The sequence below is a fragment of the Crocodylus siamensis genome, chromosome 1 (assembly GCF_052110815.1).
Source record: "Crocodylus siamensis isolate JL-2025a chromosome 1, ASM5211081v1, whole genome shotgun sequence".
NCBI lineage: Eukaryota > Metazoa > Chordata > Crocodylia > Crocodylidae > Crocodylus > Crocodylus siamensis.
In genome coordinates, this window is record NC_143395.1 from 339,902,456 (window position 1) to 339,928,846 (window position 26,391).

Consider the following 26,391-nt stretch of genomic DNA (forward strand, 5'->3'; position numbering starts at 1 on the left):
TAGCCAGCATGTGGTCTGCTAGCAAATACACAGACAGCTCTTGGCAAGGCAGGGGGTGGAGGGGGGGAGCTGCTCTAAAACAGCTTTTCCAAGGAAGGACATTAAGCTACCTGTTGATGAGCTCCAAAAAGCCTGTCTGTCTTGGCCGTCTCCCACAGCATGGACTGTAGCCAGCATGTGATCTGCTAGCTAATGCTGAGATGTCTGCATAAGGCAGACGGGAAGAGGGAATAATCTCTGCTTAGCAGGGAGAAGACAGGTAAACACTGCTGTGCCTGCAAGTCTCTGCTGAGCTGCGGCCAAGGAGCAGAGGGGAGGGGCCAGCCCTGCTGTGGAGCAGAGAGCCCTGCCAGCACAGAGAATATGCTGGGTTGCTGAGAGAGTCTGATTTAACTTAAACCAGCAAGGGGTCTGGAACCAACATTGCATAAACCAGTTTGATCCAAATCAGTTAAGTCTGATATTACATTCAGCCGGGTTTATCTTAAACCAATTTTAGCCATTCTAAAACTGGTTTGTGTGCACTGAACATCTGTTCTGTTACAGGTTTAAACCAGTTTCTGATCATTTCAACCAGTTCATGTAATGGCTGTCCCTAGCAGTGAGGTCCCTTCCTCTTCTGGAGTTCTTTTGTTTTATTCAGAGTATGAAAGCATTCTTCCTTCAAGCTCACATTCACACATTTTTATTTGTGAGTGTACTCAGCCCCTCAGCTCTCATGGAGCCTTTTATTCCTTCCCTCCCCCCCCCCCTTTTTTAAACCAAATCAGTACTCAATAATGCACATTCTGGTCCCTAGTCTGAGACTCCCTCCAACACCACCAAGTGAAAGGGTAGATCACACATTCTGTTCTTCAGTATCTTTCAAATACCTCTCTGCTTTGCTTCTTTACTTGTTTTACTTATTTCCTCTTCCTGTCAAAAAGACATTTGTTGTTTAATTTTTTTCCCTGTCCCTTTTGGTGAGATTTTGGAGATACCCACCAGCCTCTCATTCAAGAAAGAGGCACTCCAGTTAAGCTGTTGGTTTATCTGCCATCAAGTTGCCTTTTTCGCTGTTTACCTCTCTAGTCTTTGCAGTGTGACAGCAGATGATTTAAGTCATGTCTGATCTGCCTACAAAGAGTGGGAGATCAAGAATTCCATTCTTTTGCCCGTTTTTGATAGGGTCTTCCAGTGATAAGACCTGTTTGCAGCATGGTTTCAAACAAAGTGCCAGTTCTTTGTTCCAGGGCTGGTCTTAGTTCAGGTTCCCCTTCTGATGCCACTGTAGAAAGATCTATTATATCCCTTCAGTTCCCTGACTCCATAGGTTAAAAAGATGCATGAGAACCAGTCCCAAATTAGCCTGATTATCCAGACAACCTTGATTCCAAGACCTTCCACTTAACCAGGTCAGACTGCATTTCTCTCCTATTGCTTCTTGACCTGCTGTCCCAAGACAAAGGTACAGTACTCCATCTGGACCTATCCTCGGGCTATAATAGGTGCTTAGATGCTGGATTGTTCCACAGTTAAAACAGAACTGCTTGTCCCCTGTTAAAGATATACTTACCCACATCAGAAAAGGTTTGTGTGCAACATATCTACCTGACACCAAAACACTTTGCCTCTGATTAATATTGTTCAGCAGATTTTATGAAGAGGATTCTCCTTTTCATAAAGAATAAACATTGTTTTGTTTGGTTTATTTGTCTGATTGAGCACACCTGAAGTTCATGAATTTAGTATCATTTATACTGCTTTGGGTCACTTTGTGCATTAATGAGCAAGACAGCATTTTACAGCATACTAGATACTCAGGTCAGAAATAATAGTTAAGTCATCTGATTGCAATATGTGCCTTTACAACAGTTTTAATTTTCATATTTAACTTTCACCATTAACCTTTGTTTGATTACAGATGCTGGATTAGAAGTGAAGGTAAAAGATCCTCCAAAAGGAATGATACCACCTGGAACTCAGCTGGTCAAACCAAAAGCAGAACCTCAGCCAAACAAGGTTTGGAGAACTAATGGTTCAAATAATTCAGTTTCTTTGCACATGTTAGCATGTTGAGATGGTAATTACAAAATATACATCAGAATATTTTTTTTAAACTACTTTTAGTTTTTGAATGTCTACACATAAAAAAGGGAAGATATTTCAAGACTTTTCTTGTTGCTTAAATTCTTTCCATTAGATTCCTGATGAAGGGTTTTCCATTAGAGAACCTGATGAAGGGTTTTTGAACCCAAAAGCTTGCTTAATAATTGTTTTCCAACTATTTTAGTTGGTCTAATATAAGATACCAGATTCACACAAAGAACTTTGTCTTCCATTAGATTTGAAATTTTCACAGTAACTGGCTTCCACTTGGTATGACACCCAAACGCACAGCTGTCATTTAACAACCCTGAGATTGTTCGCCAGACAAGTAATAATGTCTTGTGTTCGGTGCTGTATTTATAATACAGGGTAGGCAAACAGTACTGGGTTCAGAGCAAAAAATTACAGGTTGAAGCCAACAAGGGCAGCTACAGAAACAGTTTGAGCAAGAATCTTCATCCACTTATGTTTGCAATAAGCTCTGAAACTCTTATTTTGATGTTATTTTTGCCTTTGCTGTTTGTTTGGTTGCATTCTCCTCTTTTCATCTCTTCACTTACAATCATAGAAAATCAAGGTTGAAAGAAATCTGAGGAGGCCATCTAGTCCAACCCGTGCTCAAAGCAGAACCATCCCCAACTGGATCATCCCAGCCAAAGCTTTGTCTAGCCAGGTCTTAAAAACCTCCAAGGATGGAGATTCCACCACCTCTCTGGGTAACTTGTTCCAGTGTCTTACTACCCTCCTAGTAAGAAAATTCTTCCTAATATCTAACCTAAACTTCCCTTGCTGCAACTTGAGACCATTGCTCCTTATGTCATCTGCCACCGCTGAGAACAGTCTAGCTCCATCTTCTTTGGAACTGCCCTTCAGATAGTTGAAGGCTGTTATTAAATCCCCCCCTTAATCTTCTCTTCTACAAACTAAATAAACCCAGTTCCTTCAGCCATGTTCCCCAACCCTCTATTTTTGTTGCCTTCTACTGGACTCTCTCTAACTTATCCACCTGCTTTCTGTACTGGAGGTCCAAAACTGGACACAATACTCCAGATGTGGCCTCACCAGTGCTGAACAGAGGAGAAGAACCTCTTCCCTTGATCTGCTGACAACATTCGTATTAATGCTGGTAGCCTTCTTTGCAACAAGTGCCAACTCTTGGTTCAGATTCTGCTTGTCCACTGTAGCCCCCAGGTCCTTTTCTGCAGAGCTGCTGCTTAGCCAGTTGGCCCCCATCCTAGATCAGTGCACAGTATTGTTCCATCCTAAGTGCAGGACTTTGCAGTTGTCCTTATTGAACTTCATAAGATTTCTTTTGGTCCAATCCTCCAATTTGCCTAGGTCTGTCTGAATCCTAGCCTAGGTCTGTCTGAATCCTACCCTTACCCTCCAGCATGTCTGCTACTCTATGCAGCTTGGTGTCATCCACAAACTTGCTGAGTATGCATCCTATCCCATATTCCAGTTCATTGATGAAAACATTGAACAAAACCAGCCCCAGAAGTGACCCCTGGGGCACTCCACTTGATACTGGCTGCAACTAGATATCAAACTAGATATCGAACCATTGATTATACTACCCTTTGAGCCTGATGATCCAGCCAGCTTTCTATCTACATTAAAGTCCCTTTATCCAACCTATGCTTCCTTAGCTTGGTTGTAGGAATGTTGTGGAAAATTGTGTCAAAAGCCTTGGTCAAGTCAGGGTATATCAAACCCACTGGTCTCCCTGCATCCACAAAGCCAGTCATCTTGTCATAGAAGGCAATCAGATTGGTCAGTCATGACTTGTCCTTGGTGAATCCAAGATGACTGTTCTTTATCACCTTCTCCTCCAAGTGCTTAGAAATAGATTGCTTTGAGGACCTATTCCATGTTTTTTTCAAGGACTGAGGTGAGGCTGACTGATCTGTAGTTCCCTCTTTCCCTTTCTTAAAGATGGGCAATATATTTGCCCTTTTCCAATCATCAGTTACCTCTCCAACTGCCACATGTTTTCAACAGTAGTGACCAATGGCTCTGCAATCGCATCCTTCAACTACCTCAGCACCTTCAGGTGCATTGTATCTGGCCCCGTGGCCTTGTACATGTCTAGCATTTCTAAATAGTCCCTAACTTTTTTTTCACCACTGTTGGCTGCTCACTTCCCCTTCCTCTTCCCACCTTTCTCCCAAAAAACCTCTGCTTTCAGGTGAAATAGTCTGGGAGATGACCTTGCTGATGAAGACAGAGGTAAAAAAAGGCATTGAGTACTACAGCCTTTTCAGCATCATGTATCACTAGATTGTCTGCCCCATTGAGTAACTTCTTCAGTCGTACCTATGCTTCTCTGCATTTTCCCTTCCTGTTCCCTTTTTCCCATTTCCCATCAGATCCATTTTAAGTGGATTATTTTTAAAGTACGTTGGTATTTTTGTTGTACCTACTATAATTACCTGAAAATATTACTATCAGGCAGACTGCTGGGAGTTTCAGTGGGCAAGGAAAGAGTTACCTAGTAGGTTAGGTTATCAAGCTTTCTGTTGAAAATGGTCATTGGTGATAAATTGACACCCAAATCTTGTGGCCATTCAGTGATTTCCCAGCCATCAGTATTGATGACTTATTGTTTTCCTTGTCTTTTTCATTTCCCATTCTCCATCATCTTTAACAGCTTTGCTCTCACAGTATTTGCTGCTTGTATTCATGCTCTTGCTCTGTGGAAGGTATGTGGCAGCAGTACCTGTGACTAGATTGGCTTACTCTGCTATTCCTTTAATTGTTCTTTTGAATGTATTCTTTGAAGTATTCTCCAGTTTGCTGGGTGGTGGGGGGGATTCATGGAGCTAACTCTTTTATCTCTTTCTCTCTTCATCTGGATTGTGTTTTTTGCAGTCTCATCTGCAAACACTAGTTCTGCTATCATCTCTGTGCTGAGGGCTGGCATCCGTCTCCAGAACTGTCTCTTGTCCTTACTGAAGTATAGGTCTGTCTCCAACATCTCATTGATTCTTCATTGCCTGGAATTCAGCATGGTCAAATCTCCAACTGTTCCCCACAGCTATTTCCTGTGATTTTTCCTTTCTCAGTCACTTAAGATGACCATTCTGCCTTTCACTCCAGCCTGTAACCTGGGAATGGCTTTTTACTTCATCTTCATGCTCAGTTTAGTTTTTAAATTATACAGATTCCTTTTATATAGCATCTAAAATACAGTGTTCCCTAACCATCACACAGCAAAAGCTCTCACCCTGCCTCTCATCAATTTGTGCCTTCTTTTTTTGCTTGCCTTGGCAAATGTAGCCTTGTACTACTGATAACCATTCAGAATGATGCTGCAAAGATCATTTATATAGTGCATGTCCCACCTCACTCATTCTCTTTTCCATATCACATCAAACATAAGTACTTTAATTTTCAAAGTCCTTCATAATCTCTTTCCCCCCATATCTTTTATTTTTGTTCAGAAACAAGAGGTAGACTGACTTCTTTGTTTGGACTCTGGGGTCAGCTCTTTCACTCACCTGCTAAATCTTAAAAAATTTCTGTGCTTCCTGAAGTGCTCTCTCTAAACATCTGCAAAAATAATTCATTATTTTCCTGAAGTCTTTGCTAGGTTGCCTGCAAAAAATTTGATGACTAGGCCTCGACCAAGAGTACAACTTTATAATGCTGATCGATGTCATCTCATTGTTTTCTTATACTTATCTGTCTTGGGGCAGGGGCCATCTTTTTGTTCTATGCTTAGAGCACATAGCATAGTGGAATTCTGGTCTGACTGGGGCTTCTAGGTGTTGTATCAATAATAAGTGCATTAAAGATTTTTTTCTTAGTATTTTGTCACTCTTTATATGCCTGTCTCCTATGGGGATTTTGTTTGGGTTTTTTCAGTTGTAAAAATACACTTTATTTGATCAATGAATCAATCAAGGAATTATGCTGAAAAATGTGAAAATAAATAATTGCAGGGCATTTTACTAAGAATTGATACTATAATAAAATGGAGATATTTGTGGATGCATTGATAAGGGCATTATAAATAAGACATGAGAACCAATTATTCCACTCTACTTATTGCTGTTGAGCGCTCAGTTACAATGTGTCCAGTTTTATGCACTTTCTCTGTATGTCTAAACAAAGTGATTCCAGAGGAGAGCAACTGATATACTGTATAGAAAATATGATCTCTCCAAAAACCTTTCATCCTTTTTTATTTATTTATTTATTTGAATTAATCTATGGAATGCAACTCAACTTAGCAGTGGAACTTACCCAACATTCTGCCAACCATACAAGGTAGTATAAATGGGTAGAATTAGGATTGCTTTTGGAAGTGCAGAGGAGGAAATAATTTGCAGATTTTTTTAATGCAAAGTTGTTTTAATGTATGTTAACTGTAGTGACTTCAGGGTTAATTTTTAATATTGGTTAGCATTCTCTTTGAGAAGATCCTCAAGCAGCACATCTGTGATGGGCCGGCTTCAGGGATGATGCTCAAGGGCAAGCAGCATGGCTTCATTAGGGGCAGGTCATGTCAGACCAACCTGATTGCCTTTTATGATCGGGTCACAAAGGCAATGGATGCAGGTGTCGCCATGGACGTAGTCTTTCTAGACTTCAGCAAGGCCTTTGACACCGTCTTCCGCCCCATCCTCATTAAAAAAAAGTAGGTGACTGTGGCATTGATGCCTACACAGTCAGATGGATTGCAGATTGGCTCAAGGGTTGTACTCAGAGGGTGGTGGTGGACAGGTCATATTCAGTCTGGGGGGAAGTGGGCAGCGGAGTCTCCCAGGGCTCGGTCCTTGGGCCCGTGCTGTTCAATTTCTTCATCAGCGATTTGGACGACGGGGTGAAATGCAGCCTGTTTAAATTCGCTGATGATACCAAAATTTGGGGTGAGGTGAACACGCTAGTAGGGAGGGAAAGATTGCAGCAAGATCTGGATAGGTTACAGGAGTGGGCTAACATAAACAGGATGCATTTCAATACTGACTAGTGCAGGGTGCTGCACTTAAGGCAGTAGAAACTAGCAGCACACTTATAGAATGGGAAACTCCCTTCTTGAGAGCTCGGAGGCAGAACGGGATCTTGGAGTCATTATTGACTCCAAGATGAACTTGGGCCAACAATGCGAGCTCATGGTTGGCAGGGCTAACCAGACCTTGTCGTGCATCCACAGGTGCATCTCAAGTAGAGCCAGGGAGGTGATCCTCCCCCTCTATGCAACGCTGGTCAGGCCACAGCTGGAGTACTGCATCCAGTTCTGTGCACCCCATTTCAGGAGAGATGTGGACAACATTGAAAGGGTCCAGAGGAGGGCCACCCGCATGATCCGGGGACAACAGAGCAGACCCTACAGTGAAAGACTGCGGGACCTAAACCTGTTCAGCCATCACAAAAGAAGGCTGAGGGGGCACCTGGTGATCATCTATAAACTCACTAGGGGGGACCAGAAGGGTTTGGGGGGAGACACTGTTTCCCCTAGTGCCCTCTGGCATGACAAGGAATAATGGACACAAATTATTGGAGAGTAGGTTTAGATTAGACATCCACAAGAACTACTTCACAGTTAGGGCAGCTAGGAGCCGGAACCAACTTCCAAGGGAAATGGTGCTGGCTCCTACCCTGGGGATCTTTAAGAAGAGGCTTGATGCCTACCTGGCTGGAGTCATTTAAGCCCAGTTTTTCTTCCACCCAGTGGGGGGTCGGACTTAAAGATCTACAAGGTCCCTTCCGGCCCTACTTCTGTGATTCTGTGGTTCAACCATTAGATTATAATATTATGTATAAGGGTTACACTGTGAGAAAAGACACTAACAGAGCATTCAAGTTGTGTCTTGAGTAGAGCGGTAGGTGTGGAACTGTTATCTTTACTATAGTGTAGTTTCTTCAGGATAATCTGTCAGGAGGCCTGAGTCTCATCTACTTAAAGCCATTACTAGGTGACATCAGACCAGTAATTGTCTGATGGGGGATGTGGACTATCCATCCAATCAGCTGTATATCTGTAAGCTGTAGTTAAACCTGTCATAGATTACATGTCGTACTACTTTCCCTACCCTCCATTATTACTTATCCATTGTATGAATCACACAAATACTTCATGAATCAGGTTTTAATAGGTTATCTTAGCGTGTTAGTTTCCATAGATTTGGCAACAAATCTGTGTCCAAGCTGAAATACAGTCAGTTTTTAAGTAAATTAAACTTACAAAACAAGTATATAAATAACGTTTTAGTGTTACTTTTTCTGTGAAAACACATTCCAGTGAAAACTGTAGTAAAAAACATGAATTCTTTTAGGGAATGATTTTTTTCTTTAAAAAGAGCATTTATGTCAAATGGCCTAAATATCTGTATTTATCTGATTTCCCCCCCACCCCCCCCTTATGTATCTGTTCTTAAAGGTCAGTTGAAAAAAAATCTATATTTTCATGTCAGCTTTTTGTGGAAGGTTTAGTAAAAAACTGTTAGTTTTGAAAGATGGGCTGCAAGAGTAAAAATTACACAACCTCCCTTGACTTCCTGCATGTCTCGAACCAGTAGCCTTCAAGGTCTTTGTTTAGGAAAGGAATCTGGTAATTGGGTAGAATAGGAGAAGGGCAGTGAATAGTTGCATGCAAAGGAACAATTTTCAAATCAGAACAGCAGTAAGGAAGATCTAATGTAAACTTGAAGGGAGAAGTTGCTGAGTTAGTATGCTGCAGATAAATGAAGAACCATGTCACCTTCAGTTGTCTTCAAATGGGCGTTTGAAACATTGTATAGCTGAACATATCTCATGTATCTAATCAGGTATGTACCTAAACATATCTAATCTAATGTAGCTAATATCCCAGTCCTCTTCAAATAGCCAGCAAGAGAGAATGCTTTCAGTAGTGCTCTGTGGTGTTGCACCAAATGGGAACCAGTGATCCTAGGCTGTACAGTTATCGCAGTTCATTACCTTAAAAACAGTAGACAACTTTGCCTGACATGCAACTTAAAGAACTCTGATGATACCATTTAATAGAAATCTAACGTTGCCATATTCATGTAAGAGAGTTCTTTTCAGATACTGAGTTGAACAAAAGTTTTGCCATAGCATTTTTAAAACATTAATATTTTATAAACCGAAAGAAAATGTGATGCAACAACCATGGGAAACTAGCAACAAACTGTAACTCTAAGACTGCCATCTTATCACTGTAGCATCTCAGAATCTGTTAAATCTGTTTCTTCATACTCTTGAGTACCCTGTTCCAATTGTTTTCTGCCTTACTGTCTTCCTTTGCTTCTCTTAGGTTCGCAAATTTGTGGCCAAGGACAGTGCAGGGCTTCGTATCCGTAGCCACCCTTCCCTTCAGAGTGAGCAAATAGGCATAGTGAAAGTCAATGGATCCATCACTTTTATTGACGAGGTAATACATAAGAAACTTATGTTGAAACAGGGATGAAGTTGTAAAATTAATCCATGTAAATGATCAGTCTAATTTTCATGTTTAGATGTTGCCTTATTTATAATTTAAGTATCTATGCCTTTAGAGTTTTGCCAGTTTTTCTTGGTATTATTTTTATAATTTTTTTCACTCACTTTAAAACTTGTGAAACAAATCTTAGGACTGTTGTATGAAGAAAGGAGATAGTTACATTAGAATTCATTTCATGAATCATTTCCTATTTTATCTTGAGGGACTGGATGTTCTAACGTTTAATCATTAAGCACTACTTTAAAAGTTGGAAATTGTAGATAGTAGTATCATGCACCTGTCATTCACATTTCTGAAAGACTTCATCATTTTAGAGTAAATGTGCATGTATCTTCTTTCTTATAACTCCATATGTAGCAGATACTTTTACAAGTGATGAAGACAGTGGTGATAAAACAAAAATAATGAAAGGTAGGGAGAACCAAGTTTTTTATGAGGAAAGATCTGGCTTTAATGATTGATATTTTTTTAAATCTAAAGGAAATTCTTTTTAACCATCTGATATAAATTTTCAAACTCAGCTTCTTGAGATGTATCTTTCATACTGCTTTAGCATTCTTTTGTTGCTTTGAGTTTCTCCAGACTCTCTTCCCTACCTTTCCTTATCTCCTATCACAACAGTGCAGAGCTTAATTCTCATGCTACCATTGTCTTGCCTGGTCTGCAATCTGTTAGTCTTTGCTGGCCATGTAGCAGTTACAGGAGGGCATGGCTCGTTTTTGTTGCTTGTTTCCCATAGATCCACAATGATGATGGTGTATGGCTGAGACTGAATGATGAGACAATAAAGAAGTATGTTCCTAACATGAATGGTTACAGTGAAGCCTGGTGCCTCTCTTTTAACCAGCATCTTGGCAAGAGCCTTCTGGTCCCTGTTGACGTAAGTAAAAGGTGCCTTTGAAGAATATTAGTAGTACACTCTGTCCTCATTACAAGGCGTTCTTTAATTAAGGCAATCTCAAGGTGAATCACTTTTTAATTAGGAAATAATTGCCTTATATATGCTTGAATTCTTGAGGGCTACTCAGTAATGAGGGTGGAGTGTAAACAGATTAAGGCCCTTTATGCTGAACATTTTTTCCATTTAAAAAAAAAAGAGAAATGGTTCAGGGACCATGAATACAGTCATGCACTGGAAAAAAAGTAGTATTGGAGAGAATGTACTCTACAAATTATTTTTCATGTAAGGCTAAAATGTTATAGTCTATAAGACTATACTTTCAAAAACAATTTGTCATCTTAAGTGAAATGTTGTTGCAAGATGAGTTTCAGACTGGAAATAACCATAAACTTCTTTAGTTTTTCCTAAGTAGATATATTTCTGGATTTCATATTTAAATCCTAACATTACTAAAAAAATTCTAGAAATCTGAAGGCTTTCCCAACACAAAATATGAATAAAAACATTGCTTCAAAATATCTGGCAGTCTAATTTCATAAAAGTCATTTCAAGCACTAGAACTTAAACCTGTCTTGTGTTGAACAAACATCTAAAACTGTCCATCAGTTGCAACAAAGCCACATTTTTTTCTGTTTTATCTTTCCAATAAAATATGTTTATAAAAGACTTTTTTATTTGGGTATCTCCCACTACAACTCACGTTATAAGATGTATCTTGGAAAACCTGTTGCATCTGGGAAGCAGAATGCTCCTACCCCACCCATCAACCATGTGGATGCTGTTGTGATGGGTGTGTTTAATTAGACAGATTTAGAATCTCTGAAATTTGGTCAAGACCTTTGCCTTATTTAAGCTAGTGCATTTTTAATTTTATAAAGCGATATCTTCTACACACTTGTATTGTAGACTCCTGATTGCCTGTATTTTTCAGGTGGACACACACAACTTCATAATAGCAAATTAATTTTCTTTCTTGGATAGAATGTATGCACTCACATCTCAGAAAAAAAATTCACTTTCCAAAGAGATAATATCTCGTGATATGAAGACAAAATATTTGTAGTAGAATAAGCATGTCAGCAAATTAATGTGAACAACAAAGAACTATCTAATGATATTTTATTAAGTGTTGTGATTTTTCTCTTTTTGTGCATCATATCTTGTTCAGACATTTCATCCAAAAGAGAAACATTTGTGCAATTGATCATAGAAAGAAAATTATCGGAAACTTTCCTACGGGGGAAAAAAGAACTTATAACAGGGGTAGACAACCCCCCTGCACAGGTTCCAGAACATGGCACGCAAAGGTACTTGCGTGGCATGCATGCCTCAGAGCAAACAACACGTAAAGGGCTGGGGCTATGCTTCCACAACAAGGATTGAGCCTCTTGCAGCTCCCCCACTATCCACCTTTGGCACACCAACATCTTACAAGTCAAGATTGTGGGCGTTTTTGGCATTCTGCCCAAAAGTGTTACTGACCCCTGACTTGTAGCCTAGTTTTGGTTGCCATTTGAGCTGATGTGATGAGAAAAGAGTTAATGTTTTGTTTTCCTTAGTAGCTGAAAATTAGTAGTTGCATTAAAACTTCGATGACAGAAAACAAAATGATACAATATCCTGCACTAATGGTAATAGCCACATTAGTAACTAGTTCAACAGCTGAAGTCTTGTAGAATAAACTGTAGTTACCATGTGATGCTAGTTTTTAGGTGTCTGAAGTGTTGGTATTCTCATACATTTTCCTTTACATTTTATCATTTTTTTAAACAAATTGTTATAGAAGCCAGGACACAGGATGTAGACACACAGTACATTTATTTCAAGATGATTTGACGTTTTATTCTGGAGTGGAGTGGACACAAGGATGCTAGCTTTATACCAGTGTAAATTACTCCACACCAAAGTAAATTTGCCTTCAAAGTGAGCAGTGATGATATGCTGGTGTAAGTTAAAGCAGTTTACTGGTTCTGTGTTCGCTTTCCTAGTTGTTAGCAGTTCAAAATGATTCCCTTGCCAGTTAGTGGTCTACCCCTGTAACAGTGCCCATTCAGAGTAACTAAGTTGGTAGGTGGGTTATGTGTCCAGTCCTTGCTACAGGGTAAATTTACTAAGGAGTAAAAAAACAATGAAAATTACTTTGTTATGACTACTCCACACAAAAAGGTCTTGTTAAAGATAAAATATTATGTGTGTGGATATGATGTCTGTATATATCCACACACACTTGTTCAAAAATTTGGTGTACAAGAATTCCTAGAGTCCAGAATGCTCTTTTATTAGATCTTTATCAGTTAAAAGGGGAAAAATTGATTAATAAGCAGGAAGGGGCTAGGTTAGTAGGTGGGATGGAATATATACAGACAGTTGAAGTGCAGGGTTAAAGGTCCCAATCTGATGATTAGTTTGGAATTTGGGATGATACTATTATGCATGAATATCATTCTGTAGTCCAAGGGTGACCAACTTGTGGCATGGACAACCTCTGTTTGTGATGCGTGGCCGATTAGGGAAGGGACAAACCGCACAAAAAGCAGAGCAGCAGGTGGAGCAGAAAGTAGAACACTAATTTACACCCAGTCATCCTTACTGTATTATTTAAATGTTAGGCTGGAATAATTTTGACTCCTGAATGTTCTCTGTAGTAGCATTGCATAAGAAGAAAAGAATTTAGCTTAATTCCTGATCACAGGTCAAGATGGCAGAGTTTTAGTGTGGGGGAAAGTTTGCTTTGTATTATGAGAAATTTTGATAGTCATTGAAGCACCAAAAGGTTCCCCCCCACCACATTATTTTAATTTTATTTTAACTAGAAACCCACACTAAAATAGTTGAATGATAATTAAAGGGAAGATATACTGCTTCAGAAAATTCAAATGAATTAAGCTATTTAAAATCTGCAGATTTCTCCTAAGAACTGTTTTTCTACAGATGAGAGGATTTGATGTTGTAATCCCTTCAGCTCTTTAAAATAAAAACAAAAAACTTTGTATTTAAAATTAAAGCATTTTTTCCAGTTTCTTCTGTAAAGAAAAAGAAAGGTTAAATAAGGGATTAATTGTTAACAAGCTTGCATGTTTGCAAACATAGTTTTTAAACTGACAGAATTTTCTTTCTTGAAACTGTTTGAATCAATATATTTAAATTGGTATTCAGCATATTATAGGCTAAAGGGAGGCATGGTTTCAAAAATAAAACAAAAGAGAGATACTAGGGTTTTGTTTTGTTTTTTTACGTTGAGTGTTTCACAGCCACCACATTGCTTCTTTACTGCAGATAATTTCATCTTTGTTGCTTTTCACGTTTCCTAATAGCACAAAAGTAACAATGCAAAACTGTAAGAGTTCCAGAAAAAAAAATTTTTTGATGTTGTTTTATGTATGGAAAGTCTGCATTTCGTTATAGTCAAATAAAACAAATCGAGATAAATAGCAAAGTTATTTACAATTCAGTATATTGAACTAAATTGAATACTTGTGAAATAAATGGCAATCGCACAAATGTTGGTTTTATTGCCCTCTTAGATTTGTGCCAATTTGATGTGTTTGTTTCATCATCTTTCTGTTTTAACAAAAAAAGGACATCAGCCACCTCATTCGTGTATTTTACCTGTTCCAATTATATATGGAAGTACAGTATTCTAAATAAGTTGTCATATTGTTTTTTCTTTTTTTTCAAATTGTTAGTAGAATTAGTAAATTTTTGTTTGTAAATTGTTAGTAAAACTTGATCAAAGCAGAACTTTGGCAAACATGCAGTATTTGCCATAGATGATAGTTGATTGTGAGATGATAATCTACAATGTGAATAATAATGGCCATATTGAGGGTAAGACTGTAATGCCGAAAAAATGTATAAAGATTTCTGTCTCAATTTTGTTACCTTGCAGTTTACTTTTCTTCTTACTAAACTATAATATAGCTGTCCAGGATTTTACTTCCTTCCCAAACCTGGGCTGGAAAAATATGATTTTATCAGTAAAAAGCATGGTAGATCACTAATTCCCCTTGAATGGGACACTGATTTCAGCATACTAAAATTAATTTAATCTCTTTGACAACTTTGTTTGGTTTATTGTACTCCACAATCTTGTAGTAAATGTATTGTATATTTTGTAAAAATGATAATTTAGCAATCATTCTTTCTCTACAGCACTCTTACATTTTTGCTTATGATATCATGAACTTAGTGCTGTTTTGGTGTGCAGGCTAATGAGGTTATACTGTATGACAGTATATTGGTTTCCAACACTGTTAAGCTTATTTTATAAATCTTTCCAGGTATGAATTGGTGGCTGACGGTCCACATTTAGTCATGCTACATTATCAAATAATCTTTGAAAAACAGCAGACTGTCTTATCATAAAACAAATCTGGCTTGCACTGGAACAGATATTGTTTCACTGTAACAACTATGGGATTTGTCTTGTACAAAGTCTCAAGCTTTATAACAAATGTCTGGCTCTTAATTTCAGTAAATGGCATGACACACTACATCCATTTAGAGCTTTTGACATATGAAGCTGTTTTTGTTTATCAAATGATTTGTCATGGTGAATGATGAATTCAGGTGGCTCATTTTAAAAAACACATCCCCTTTTGTAGAAAGGCAGTTGTTCATTTTGATACTGGTGCTAGAATACAGAAACTTTTGCATTATACTATCTCTAGTATCTTCTTCCAATGTTATCTTACTCCGTTTTCCTTGTTGATATTTGTCTTTCTTAAACTTTGTTGCTCAGAATGTCTTTAATGCTAGCCAAGGAGTCAGGGATTTGGACTTTTTTTCATGGACTGCCAAAGCTTTTTCCCCCCAGGTGAGTTAATTCTTAGGAACTGTCACATTGTGTCCTGTTTTTCAGCATGTATGTTGACACAACTTTACATACTATAACCTTCCAATTCCTCTTTATTTTTACAAGAAATAGTTAAAATTCAAATACTATGCTGTAAAATTCTGCATCTGTTCCTTCAAGTTCATCGACTTGTGATTTGAAAAAAAATATAAGTTTAAAATGTTAATAGAAGGTTACTGAATTTCCAGCAGCTTTAAAAAATTATGTATTTTAAATATTACAGACTAATTAAAAATGTAGACCTTGTTGCCTATTTAGAAGTAACAAGAGGATCTATCTCAGGATAGTCTGTTTATAGATGAGGTATGCTGCTAAATTTTGCTTTTCCTTTTTTCGGTGAGATGCTCCAGTCAGTTACAGTGTTTAATAAGATTAACAAAATGATATATTGTGAGCTTTTATAGCTCAAAATTAGTTGAGAAACACTACTGATGGACATTTGCATTAAGTAATTCCTGATCTTTTCCAAAAATGGTGTAATTGTAAAAAAATACTTTATTGTATTATGTAAATCTAAGTATTATAAATACTTGGATACTTGTGTAAATTTATTTGTGAAACCATGGTCTCTTATTGGATAGGATTATTTCCATAGGAACTTTGGTAACTCTTCTCAAATAATTGTCTGCATATTTGTTTAAAGGTTTAAAAATTCCATTAATTTTCACTGATTAATTTCTGCAACAAGGCAAAATTACTATAATGCAATGTCAAGATTTAGAAACTTAAAGTAGTTAAGAATAACTAAGCAGAGCATTGTGATATTTTTCTCCTTGAAATAGCTTACCTTCATGAATACCATAGTTTGTTTTAAAAATTCCCTTACTTTCAGATCAACTTCATACTGTGTAAGGGCTTGATTTCTAATAATAATCTAAACATAATATGCAAGATAAAGAGCAATTACGTCACCTTCGTGCAGATATAGAGGCAACAAAGGCCACCTCCTATTAAGCCAGGAGAAATGGGTATCTGTTCATTTGGGTTAGGGAATCAGTGCTGACTGGGCTTGTTGCTGACCAAATAATTCCCTTGGCTATAAAAACTGGCTTATCTCAACTACAGTAGTTTCGGATACCTGGATTCTAGCAAGTCTTCAACCTTATTTACATATACGGTAATCAACAACAAAAAACCCTGAAATTTTACATTGGGCCAGGGTAATAATTTTGTCATTAATAAAAGAATTAGCTTCACTTGTACCTCTTCTTTGCTTGTAGCTTACATTATTTTGTTTTTAAAGCACATCAGTCCTTTCAATTGCTTCTTGTTTGTTTTACTGTGACACAAATGTGTGCTAGAATTTTCCTACCCATTGTATGCTGGAAATTTTACTATATTTCCAGTGATGAAGCCATGCCAGCGGTCCTCATTTAGCAGCCCTCCAATTTTTTTTGTCAAGAATTTAAATACAAGGAATAAACGTTCTTCAGAATTATAGCATCATTTCAGGGTTGGGTCTGTCTTTTATCTGTACTTGGTTCTAACCAAAATAAGTCACCCTAGTATTTTTATCATGAGAGTGAAAAATAATAAATACAAACTAGTAAGTTATATGCATTCAGGTATCCACAGTGCTGCAACTCCTTCATGTTTTAGTTAGAATTATTTTACCTTTATTCAGTATTTACAACATTTTCCTGAATTTGACTACAAATAGTACTATTGAACGATAAGCCTACTTTATACATGCCAAGAAGATTAGTCCAGGGTTAACTTTTTTTTTCTTATTATGTTAAAAGATGATCTAGTATGTTTTGGACTTTCTGTCTTGGTAGAGAGCAATACTTGACAGGAAGGGTGGGATTCTATTTCCTTCTGGTAGTCTAGTCAGCTACATTTGGTCATCCACATCGTCTCTCTAAGTCCCCAAAATGTCACTTATGTTCATGTTCACACACTTCCTGTGCGTGCAGCCTTATGCATATACATGCCCAGAAGTAGAATGCTAACCTGTATTTTGGGGACTTAGATGACCAAATCTGGTTATCTGGGTGTTCAGAAAAGAGCATAATGTCACCTGTAGGGTTTTATGGTTGTATGTATGAAAACTCACATGTGGACTACTTTTAAAATACTTGTATATCAAAAGAATTTCACAGAAATATCTGTTAATATTATATGCCAATAATTAGATTGTTGTGTTTACCATTGCAAACTGAAACTGGCATTATGAACCATATGCCTTCTAGATTAAGAATTTAGTTGTTGCTGAGTTGAAGGATATATTTCTTAGGTAAGTGTACAAAAAGAATTATTAACAACTTCTGTGTTTTGCTTTTATTTTTCTAAATTTTTCAGGAGTCTAGGTCTAATACTGATGACTTTTTCAAAGATTTAAATTCACACTGCCCACAGGAAGCAGTGATGCAAGAACAAGATATGCCACTACTTCGAGGTGGACCTGGAGTGTACAAGGTAGTGAAGACTGGCCCATCTGGTCACAACATCAGAAGCTGCCCTAACCTTAGAGGTATCCCAATTGGAATGTTAGTTCTGGGAAACAGAGTCAAGGCAGTGGGCGAGGTATGGATCCTTGTAGCTTCAGTTCATGTCTTCATAGATACCAGTTTATAACAGTAGTAAACACAACAAAAGAGTACAAGGTTTGCTTTTCCAACCCTGGTGACGAATGTTAATTTTTGAACAATGTATATGTTATACTTACTAATGCAATTCTGTTTTTTGCTTTTTAGATAAGTATTCATTAATTGGGGTTATATTAAACTTGAATTTTCTGATCCTGCAATCACTTCCACTCATTTACATTCTGTTACAGTATGGTTTATTAATTACAAAATCTTACCTATTCTGTTTGATTCTATAGATCAAAGTGAATTTTACTTTGCTGGAGGAATCCTTTCCAGGGGTGTACTCAGTTATAAAATGATCCTTTTCCTTTGTATTCAGTCATTGTTGCTATATTCAGTCATCCTACTTTGCTGGTTTATTGAGATGGGCTTGAGGATGTAGTGTGTCATGCTATTTCATAAACAGTGTCAGGAGCACACTTGGCAAACTTACAAATATTCCATATAAAACTAGACAGTATAATTACCTTGCTATTTCAGGTACCAAAACCACATTCACATTATTGGATGATACCTTATTTGGTCTGGTCTGAATGGTCAAAGATTGAATTGTTGTTTTTTTTCCCTGAGAATAAGCTGGTGTAAAACTTTGAAAATACTTATAATTTTAAACCTCTCGTTAAAGGAATTGGTCTTTATTCTACTCTAAGCTGTGGCCTTAATTTCAAAAACAAGTATCTTTTAGTGTCAAGATGGAAATAAGCATATTGTTTCAAATACTGAAGCATGTTGCTGGATCTCAGTACTGGGTTATCTGAAAAGTCAATAAACTCTGCTTTTTGTGTGTGTATCAGGTGACTAATTCTGAAGGTACATGGGTGCAAATGGATAAGAACAGCATGGTAGAGTTCTGTGAGAGTGATGAAGGAGAGGCATGGTCCTTAGCTAGAGACAGAGGTGGAAACCAGTACCTCCGACATGAAGATGGCAAGTTTCTTCGTTTTATATAAAATTTACTCTGTAAATATGTTAATATAAGTCAAAGTATAAAGAACAAAAAGTTTGAAGAAAGTTTCAAGGGTTTGAAAAAGGCAACGTATAAACTAATAAAATAATTCAATTGGAAAAAAATCAATTTAAATTTCTAGAAAAACTTCAACATCAAGCATGTTTAGATTTTACAAAAGTAACATTTAAGCATTTTCAGATTCAGTCTTCTTTAACCAGTTGCAAACTGTAGGTATGATTATTTTGTCATCCTATATTTGATGGAGTGTCAATTTTCTAAAAACTATTAGCATACTTCCCCAGGCAATTTTCTTCAGTCTGCGTTTCTCTCCAACTGAAAAATAGACATTGAATACATTTCTAGAGTAGATGGCCAGCCCATGGTAGGACCAGCTTCTGTTTTTGGCGCACAGCAGATTGGGAAGGGGACAGGCAACACAGTAGCAGAAAGGGGAGGAGGTAGAAAGCAAAACAGCAAATCAGGCAGGGAGCATGGGGAAGAAGAAAGCAGAGCAATAGATCAATCAGGCAGGGAACACAGAACTGGGAGTAGAAAGCAGAACAGCAGATCAGGCAGAGGAAGGGCAAAGGAGTAGCAGTTGGGGAAGATGTGGGGATAACTTGTGGCACATTTGCCAAAAATATTAGCCCTCACTCTTCTAGAACATCTAGAATTTTTATTTTGTGCTTAACATCTAATGCTCTGGGATTGGAACCGGTACAGTGCCCTGCCAAGAACCGAACAAATTTTCAACTCCGCTTTTAAAATGAAAAAATATCTTCAATAATGCTACTTAGTGGTCTTCTGCAAAATGTTCTGATATGACAAAACAACCACAGAAGTTAATTTCAGACAGCAAGTTGGTTTCTGTAAAATGCAATAAATACACCACATTTTAGAGCATTATAGTCAAAATATTTTAAAACCTTGATGGATTTAGACAGAGGTCTCTGGCCATGTGTTGGCTATCTTACAAAAGTACTTTTCAATATCAGTTTCAGTTCGGGGGAAGTTTTACTTGCCCCCAACACTCATGGTAAACAAAAGAAACTGTACCATTTATTTAACCTAAGTTATCATTATACTTACTATTGTTTTGCCTTCTTAACATCATTTTTTAGCAGGGCATAATGCTTAAAGTAGAAGTATTAGGGCTTTCTTTGGCTCTAAGGATTCTACTTAATTTCTCTTGGGAAAACTTTTATCTTTCACTTATCAGAAGAATTTATTCAGAAATCTAATAGGCATTTAAACTTCTTGTAACCCTTTTAACTTTTTATTTTGATGATAACAGTTCAACTTCCATTTATCTACCATTGTATTATGTTTATGGAATTTTAATTCCCCCAAAGAAATGATGCGTATGCCAATTTTTGGTGGTCTTTGGTTTTATGAAACTGGTAGGAACTCTTTCAGCTCTTCAAGGCTTTGTGGCTCCTTAAAGGTAGAGGTATATAATCTTCCTCAACAATAGAAACGTCTCACTATTCATAGTTCAGATCCTTTCAGACTGGGTAGCTGCTTCAGGCAAGCTGTCTGCTTTATTCCCATTCACCTGAAGATCTCATATGTTTAGAATCATCAGCCTTTTATTCCTTATCATATCTTCGGTCTATTTTCTCATTAAAACTGTCAGTTGTGAGTTTTCTCTTTATCTTCATGAACTTTTCACTCTCTTTTAAGGAAGTGTTCTATATCATGTACTAGATTTTCTAGTGGATAGTGGATACTAGACTTCTGACACTATCAGTGACTGGAAGTGCCTTGAACTTTGATTCCCATTTCTAAATGGCAATTTCAGGTAGTTAAATGCTTATTCTTTCATCAAAATAAAACATTAACCCTGCTTTGGCTTTAATGATATGTTTTGAAAATAGTTTAATGCTATGATTTTTTTCTACATATCAGGACATTGAGGCAAAATGTGATATGTTGACCTTTCAGTGGCAGTTCTTCAAGTTCTGAGGCTTTTACCTTGTTTCTTAACATGGACTGGTAACAGTTTAGGTGTTTCTTGCTGATAAACCTGTCTATAACAGTGAAACTGAAAAGTCAGGTTGTAGTAATGTAGGGCAGAAACTGACTGTGAACCCCGCTGCACATGTTTTTGCATCTGCCAGGCAAGGGGAGTCAACTGATTTCCTTCTCTTTCCTCCCCCCACTCCCCAGCACTTACAAACCTGCTGTGGGTGCATGCAGCCCCATGCAGGGCTGCAGTGCACACTTAACTTTCTGGTGTTTATGAAGCTCTGGATTGCAATCCTAGGTGCTTCACACTCAAGGTGAGAGGGTACAGCAGGAAGCATGGTATGGTGAGCTGCACTGGCAGTCACGCAGTTGGGATCAGGGAACAGATTCCATCACACCACTAAATAAATGTCTGCCAGTGCCCTCAATGGTGTCATGCATGTCATGTATAATGAAGAGCAGCAGCACTAATTTGATGTAGTTTTTATTCTACAACCGGTGTCAAATGTGTTTGCTAAGCTTTTGGTGACCCCCTACCTGCTTATGCCTCCCTATCTGGACAAACAACTGATCAAGGTTACTCCACTAGATAAGATCTAAGGATCCTTCTCTCAACTATGAGTGCCTGAGGCACTAAAGTTTATGGTAAGCTATCAAAAATGTCCTAATGCTCAGTTAAGACTTACTGACTTTAGACAGAAATCTTGTAGCTGCAAAAGCATTTGTAATATCAAGGGTAAATTTCAACAACTGCAGCAGAGAGTAGAGGACAAAGGGATCTTAACATTGCATCCAGTTGACACAGGTCTTAAAGCCTCTTAAATTTAGTAGTAGTGTCTGTGTTACACATCCCAGTACGTTTAACCAACCTCAGGAATTGGTTAAAGATTTATGGACTCTGAAAGCTCCATAGTTATCCAGAACTTAAGTCATTTTGTAGAAGACCTAACCATAGTCTGAATCTGATTTCAGATGATCACCCTGGACCAAATTACTGTTTTCTCCTTTACAGGTTTCTTGCTCCCTGTAAGCTTATTTAATCTTCTCAGTAATGTTCACAGGCATGGTATACCTGAGTAGGCATCTCAAGTTGTCCTGAAATTGAGGGAGGAATATGTCAGTTGGACATAACTTTTAAGCAGAAATATTTTCAGTGTACTGTAAATGTTATGTCTGGAAATTTCTTTCTTCTGATAGTCATAGTGATTACTCAGAATAAGCCAAAATCTATCCTTAGATTTAGCCTTACAATACCTGGAGCAGACCTGTATAATTCAAGAGCTGGATCAATACTGGTACAAATGTTTGGTGTCATAGCTATCTTCATACCCGTGAAATAATAGCTATGACTAAAATAAAATTATTTGCTGTGACATCTCGGTAATCTGTCTCCATTTCAGTTGTTGCATGAGTGTAGCAGTTGCTGTTAGAAGTAGCAGAGCTAGAAATTAATTTAGATTTTATCTGAAAGAAACTTGGCATTTGCATTTTCCAGTGGTATTAAGCAACAGTCTCCAGTAGTTTGTAAATTGCTGGCTGTTGAAGAACTTTAATTCCAGGGAAAACAAATGAAGATAATCACAGTTTTGCTAAAGCTCAGTGTTTTGTGCCCTGTCAGAGCTAGAAATATTTATGCAGACCAGTCATCTTCATATTAGGTGTTCTTTGCGAGTCAATCAGTGAAAGAGAATTTCTGCTATTGCAGTTCATCTTAAAACAAAACTTGATAAATGTGCTCTGTATTTCAAATATAAATCTGTATATGAAAGACCAGTTAACAAGTAGACTCTTTAGGTAGGATACTAAGGCCAGTTACAGACATTACACTGTTACCAGTATAAATGATCAAAACCCGGTTTATCCCTGTGACAGAACAGAAGTTCAGTGCCCAAAACTGGTCTATACTCAGAACAAAAGTTTGGTGCACATAGGCTGGTTTAAAAATGGAGGAACCCAGTCTGATTGCCCTACCACCACCACCAAAGGGTGAATATGTTCTGTTCAGTGCCTATCTAAAGCGTACCACTCACAGAAAACCTTGTAACTCGGGTTGGTTCTGCCTCGGGCTTCTCGAATGTCTGTATCCAGCTTTAGTCTGACCAAAACTGTATTTCCCCTATCTACTACAATTAAAAAAAACACAAAATACATTTTTGTTTTCCATTTCCAACATAAAGTATTAAAACTAAACTTAGAGTTCGGATTATTACTAAATAAGTAACCTACTACTCTTGTATTAGTTGTGAATTAAGTTATTAGGCAGACTTTCTTCTCTTGTTTTTTGGGGTGGTTTTGTTTGTTTGATTGACTGCTACGATACTCCAAAAACTGACTTGGGAATCTGATATTTGGTCTAGAATACATGAGCGAGGGGGTGGGAGGGTGATACTTTGCTTCCTGTGCGGTGGGTTGTTTATGGGAGTTTTCCAGGAAAAAAAACATTCTGCTGCTATGGAATATTTCAGACTGTGAAGAAAATTGCCTAAGGGAAGTGCTAGAATTTTTACGTTGAAAGGGGGAGCGGAGCCTACAAATGCTGGTAGAAAGGGTAAACATTAAACTGATTCAAAAGAATTCAAGGAAGGTCAATTGACAGGTAGGAAAAACTTTTTCCAAGTTTCTTTCCTTTATGAAAAGGATACTGACTTTTTAATGTATGTGTTTTATTACGATTTCTTTTTGAAATATTGAAAGATTTTATATTAACAATTGTTTTTAGTGCTTTTCCTAATCTCTAGTTTCTAATTTAGCTAAATTGGTGTCTGTTCTTCATTTCATTACTATTTAATCTTTATGTATTTGTTTATGACTTACGGCGATCCACGTGGCTTTGCATATTTGTTATATTTTTTCTGCTCAGTATAATGGTTGGCAACTTGCATGATGAAAACTAACTGAAGTTGACATTTTGAACCTATTGTTAATAAGTATTAGCCATGTTATTGAAACAACACAGATACGTTAGCAACCAGTAGATATCAGCTAAAGCAGTTAGAAACTGATTCCCCACACATTTTTTTTAAGTAATCTGGATTCAAATATTTAAGGATTTGATGTTTTAAATTCTGGACACCTTCAACTTCACAGTGAGTGGGATGCATTAAATTATGACAGTATGCAAATTAATGAGAAATTTTTGTCTTGCTGTGGTGACAGAGGGGGAGGGGCGTTGCCTCAGGGGTTTTTCCCCTCCCAAAATGCATCAAATGCATTGACTGTAAACAGTTATTCTTCTTAAGGTGCAATTATTTAATGACTGTTACTACAGAGTATACAGATTGCTGTATCAATTCTATGCTTGCATACTCTCTGACAACTAGTCATGCTTACTTATTTGTGGTTCCTTCTTCAATGGCATCTAAGTTCAAGTGCTTAAGTAGAGATGGGTCTCTGCCCCAGGGAGTCTAAATGTTTAAACAAAATATAATTAAAATAATAATCTTTGTCATTATTAAGCTTCTCAAGTGGGAGTGAGAGAACTGGTTGCTTAAGAAAGGGAGTCATTAGAGTATTTCTTTCCTTGGAAGTCCAAAAGCTTTATCAGTCTATTTAGACTGTTGTGAGAAGTATAATAAATGATCTGTTGTCCAAGCATTGTAGTGAAATCCAAAGTTTAATCTAGTTCCTGTTTTAGTAATGTAAATTGGCACAGCTTGTTACAAGAGTTTAAAATCAATCTGTGAGAATACTACACACAGTACTAAGTGTTTTAGAAAGGAAGCTCTTCGGGACAAGACCAATACTTTCCTTTTGTACCAAACTTGGCAAGCCTGTCCCAGAAAAAAAAAAATTTCATTTTAAAGTATTTTTGTCTTTTGACTCCACGTTGCAATAAAAGTAAATGATAAAAAGTTCTAACTCCGAACTGATGGTTTGTTTTACAGAGCAAGGTCTTCTAGAACAAAATGTTCAGACTCCTCCTCCAAGTCCTTTTTCAATACAAGCTTTCAATAAAGGGACAAGCTGTAGTAACAGGCAAGGATTTGATTATGGCCTGGGAAATAACAAAGGTAAGTTTGTACCCTCAGTGTTTCAAAACCTATTCTTATGCATAGAACTTCTGCATATGTGTTTTTGCTGTTTATTTTCCATTATCTTCTTGCAGTGTATCAAAGCAATTTGAGGCACCAGCCAGTGCACCCCAAATGAGCCAGCTCCCTATTTTTTATTGAAATGAGTTACCTCAAAAGTATATTTTATGTAATTACTAGTATAGTAAATTATGTTTAAATGTCTGCATTATAAAAATCCTTAAGTTACTGAAGTTATATTAAAGGTTCATTAAATTGAGGGTCTGTCTGTAGCACTAGGTATATATTTACTCAATTACAAGGCAGGTCCCCCACCCCCTACTTAATATGGCTCTGGCTCCGGCTCCAACCCAGGCTTAGGGCCAAAGCCCCAACTGCTGCCTGCCCCACTACCTCCTCTCCCTCTCTTTCTTTCTCATATAGCAAATTTTATAGATTTTCCTGTACATAATCTAATTATTGGGAGGTTGCCTGTAACTCAAGTAAATACTGTAATTATAATACAAAATGGTAATTGCATATTAATTGCGTGGAAAGGAATAATAACTCCAAAATCCAAATTTGGAGTGTAGACATCATCTATTTGAAAAGGGTTTTCAGGGGAAAGCCATGAGGATTTCACTGTCAACATCTAAGCAAGTTTATTTTTACACACACACACACACACACACACACACACACACACACACACACACACACACACACACACACACACACACACACTTTTGCATTTGATGACCTGATAGAAGGTATAAGAGTCAGTATTTTGATTATAGTCAGTAGTTAGCAGCAGGCATTTTTCAAAATATTGATTCCTGCTCAGCTTTTGTATTAAGGTAGGTTATAAATATAAAATATAATACAATGATATAAACCTTCTACCTATAACAAAGATGTTAAAATAAGCATACCTGATAACCAGCTATCCTTCAAATATTTTTCAAGTGTCCAGTGGACATTTTTATAAGTACCTAATTAATGTTGTGGGGAAGAGGGAACCCAGATATTCTCTCTGAAGCATGCCTCATTTCTCCACTGAGAAATAAAGATGTGCAGGCTATCTGCAGTGAACACAAATTGTACCTGTTATTCACTCATTTGTATGAAAAAGGTTATCTGAACCAGGTGATTTTATGGAAAGTTATGTGCTCTTAGTGGGGAGTATTGCTGAAATAGGGACCTTTACCATGCTAGTATTATATGTAGTCTAGGCAACACATACTTTAGGAGTATTGTTTGCATAATTTTTATTTAACACTAGTTCAGATTGCATGCCCACTTTTAAAGAGAGGCTGTGAACAGACGTAAATATTAATTTTAAAGGGAGAAGAGGACTTCCTGCTTGGGAAAGCATACCATCTGTTCTGATGCAACTATTACGTCTGTCTGCTCCCTGACCAGTATAAAAAAACTAAATTGTTGTAACTATAACCCAGAATTAAACCGGGTTCAAGATGCAATGTGGTTTCATTTTACTTACGCTGCCATATAAGCAAACAGACATAACAGTTATACTGGAACATCTTATGCCTGTATAATTTGGTATCAGTGTATCTGTTAC

At 37.4% G+C, this 26,391-nt stretch overlaps 1 protein-coding gene across 18 annotated transcripts in view; it reads left to right on the plus strand.

Annotated features, from left to right (window-relative positions):
• The window catches only part of MYCBP2 (MYC binding protein 2), a 298,411-nt gene that overhangs the window by 191,906 nt on the left and 80,114 nt on the right, over positions 1-26,391 (plus strand). For 10 of the 18 annotated variants that reach the window (XM_090023921.1, XM_090023940.1, XM_090023966.1 and 7 more), the window contains 7 exons: positions 1,904-2,001; positions 9,350-9,466; positions 10,275-10,415; positions 15,178-15,252; positions 17,593-17,817; positions 18,677-18,809; positions 24,684-24,809. In XM_090023921.1, the coding sequence (XP_089880047.1) occupies positions 1,904-2,001; positions 9,350-9,466; positions 10,275-10,415; positions 15,178-15,252; positions 17,593-17,817; positions 18,677-18,809; positions 24,684-24,809 (915 nt within the window). The remainder of the gene's footprint in view (positions 1-1,903; positions 2,002-9,349; positions 9,467-10,274; positions 10,416-15,177; positions 15,253-17,592; positions 17,818-18,676; positions 18,810-24,683; positions 24,810-26,391) is intronic. The other 8 variants (XM_090023957.1, XM_090024052.1, XM_090023982.1 and 5 more) reach the window with 7 other exon arrangements.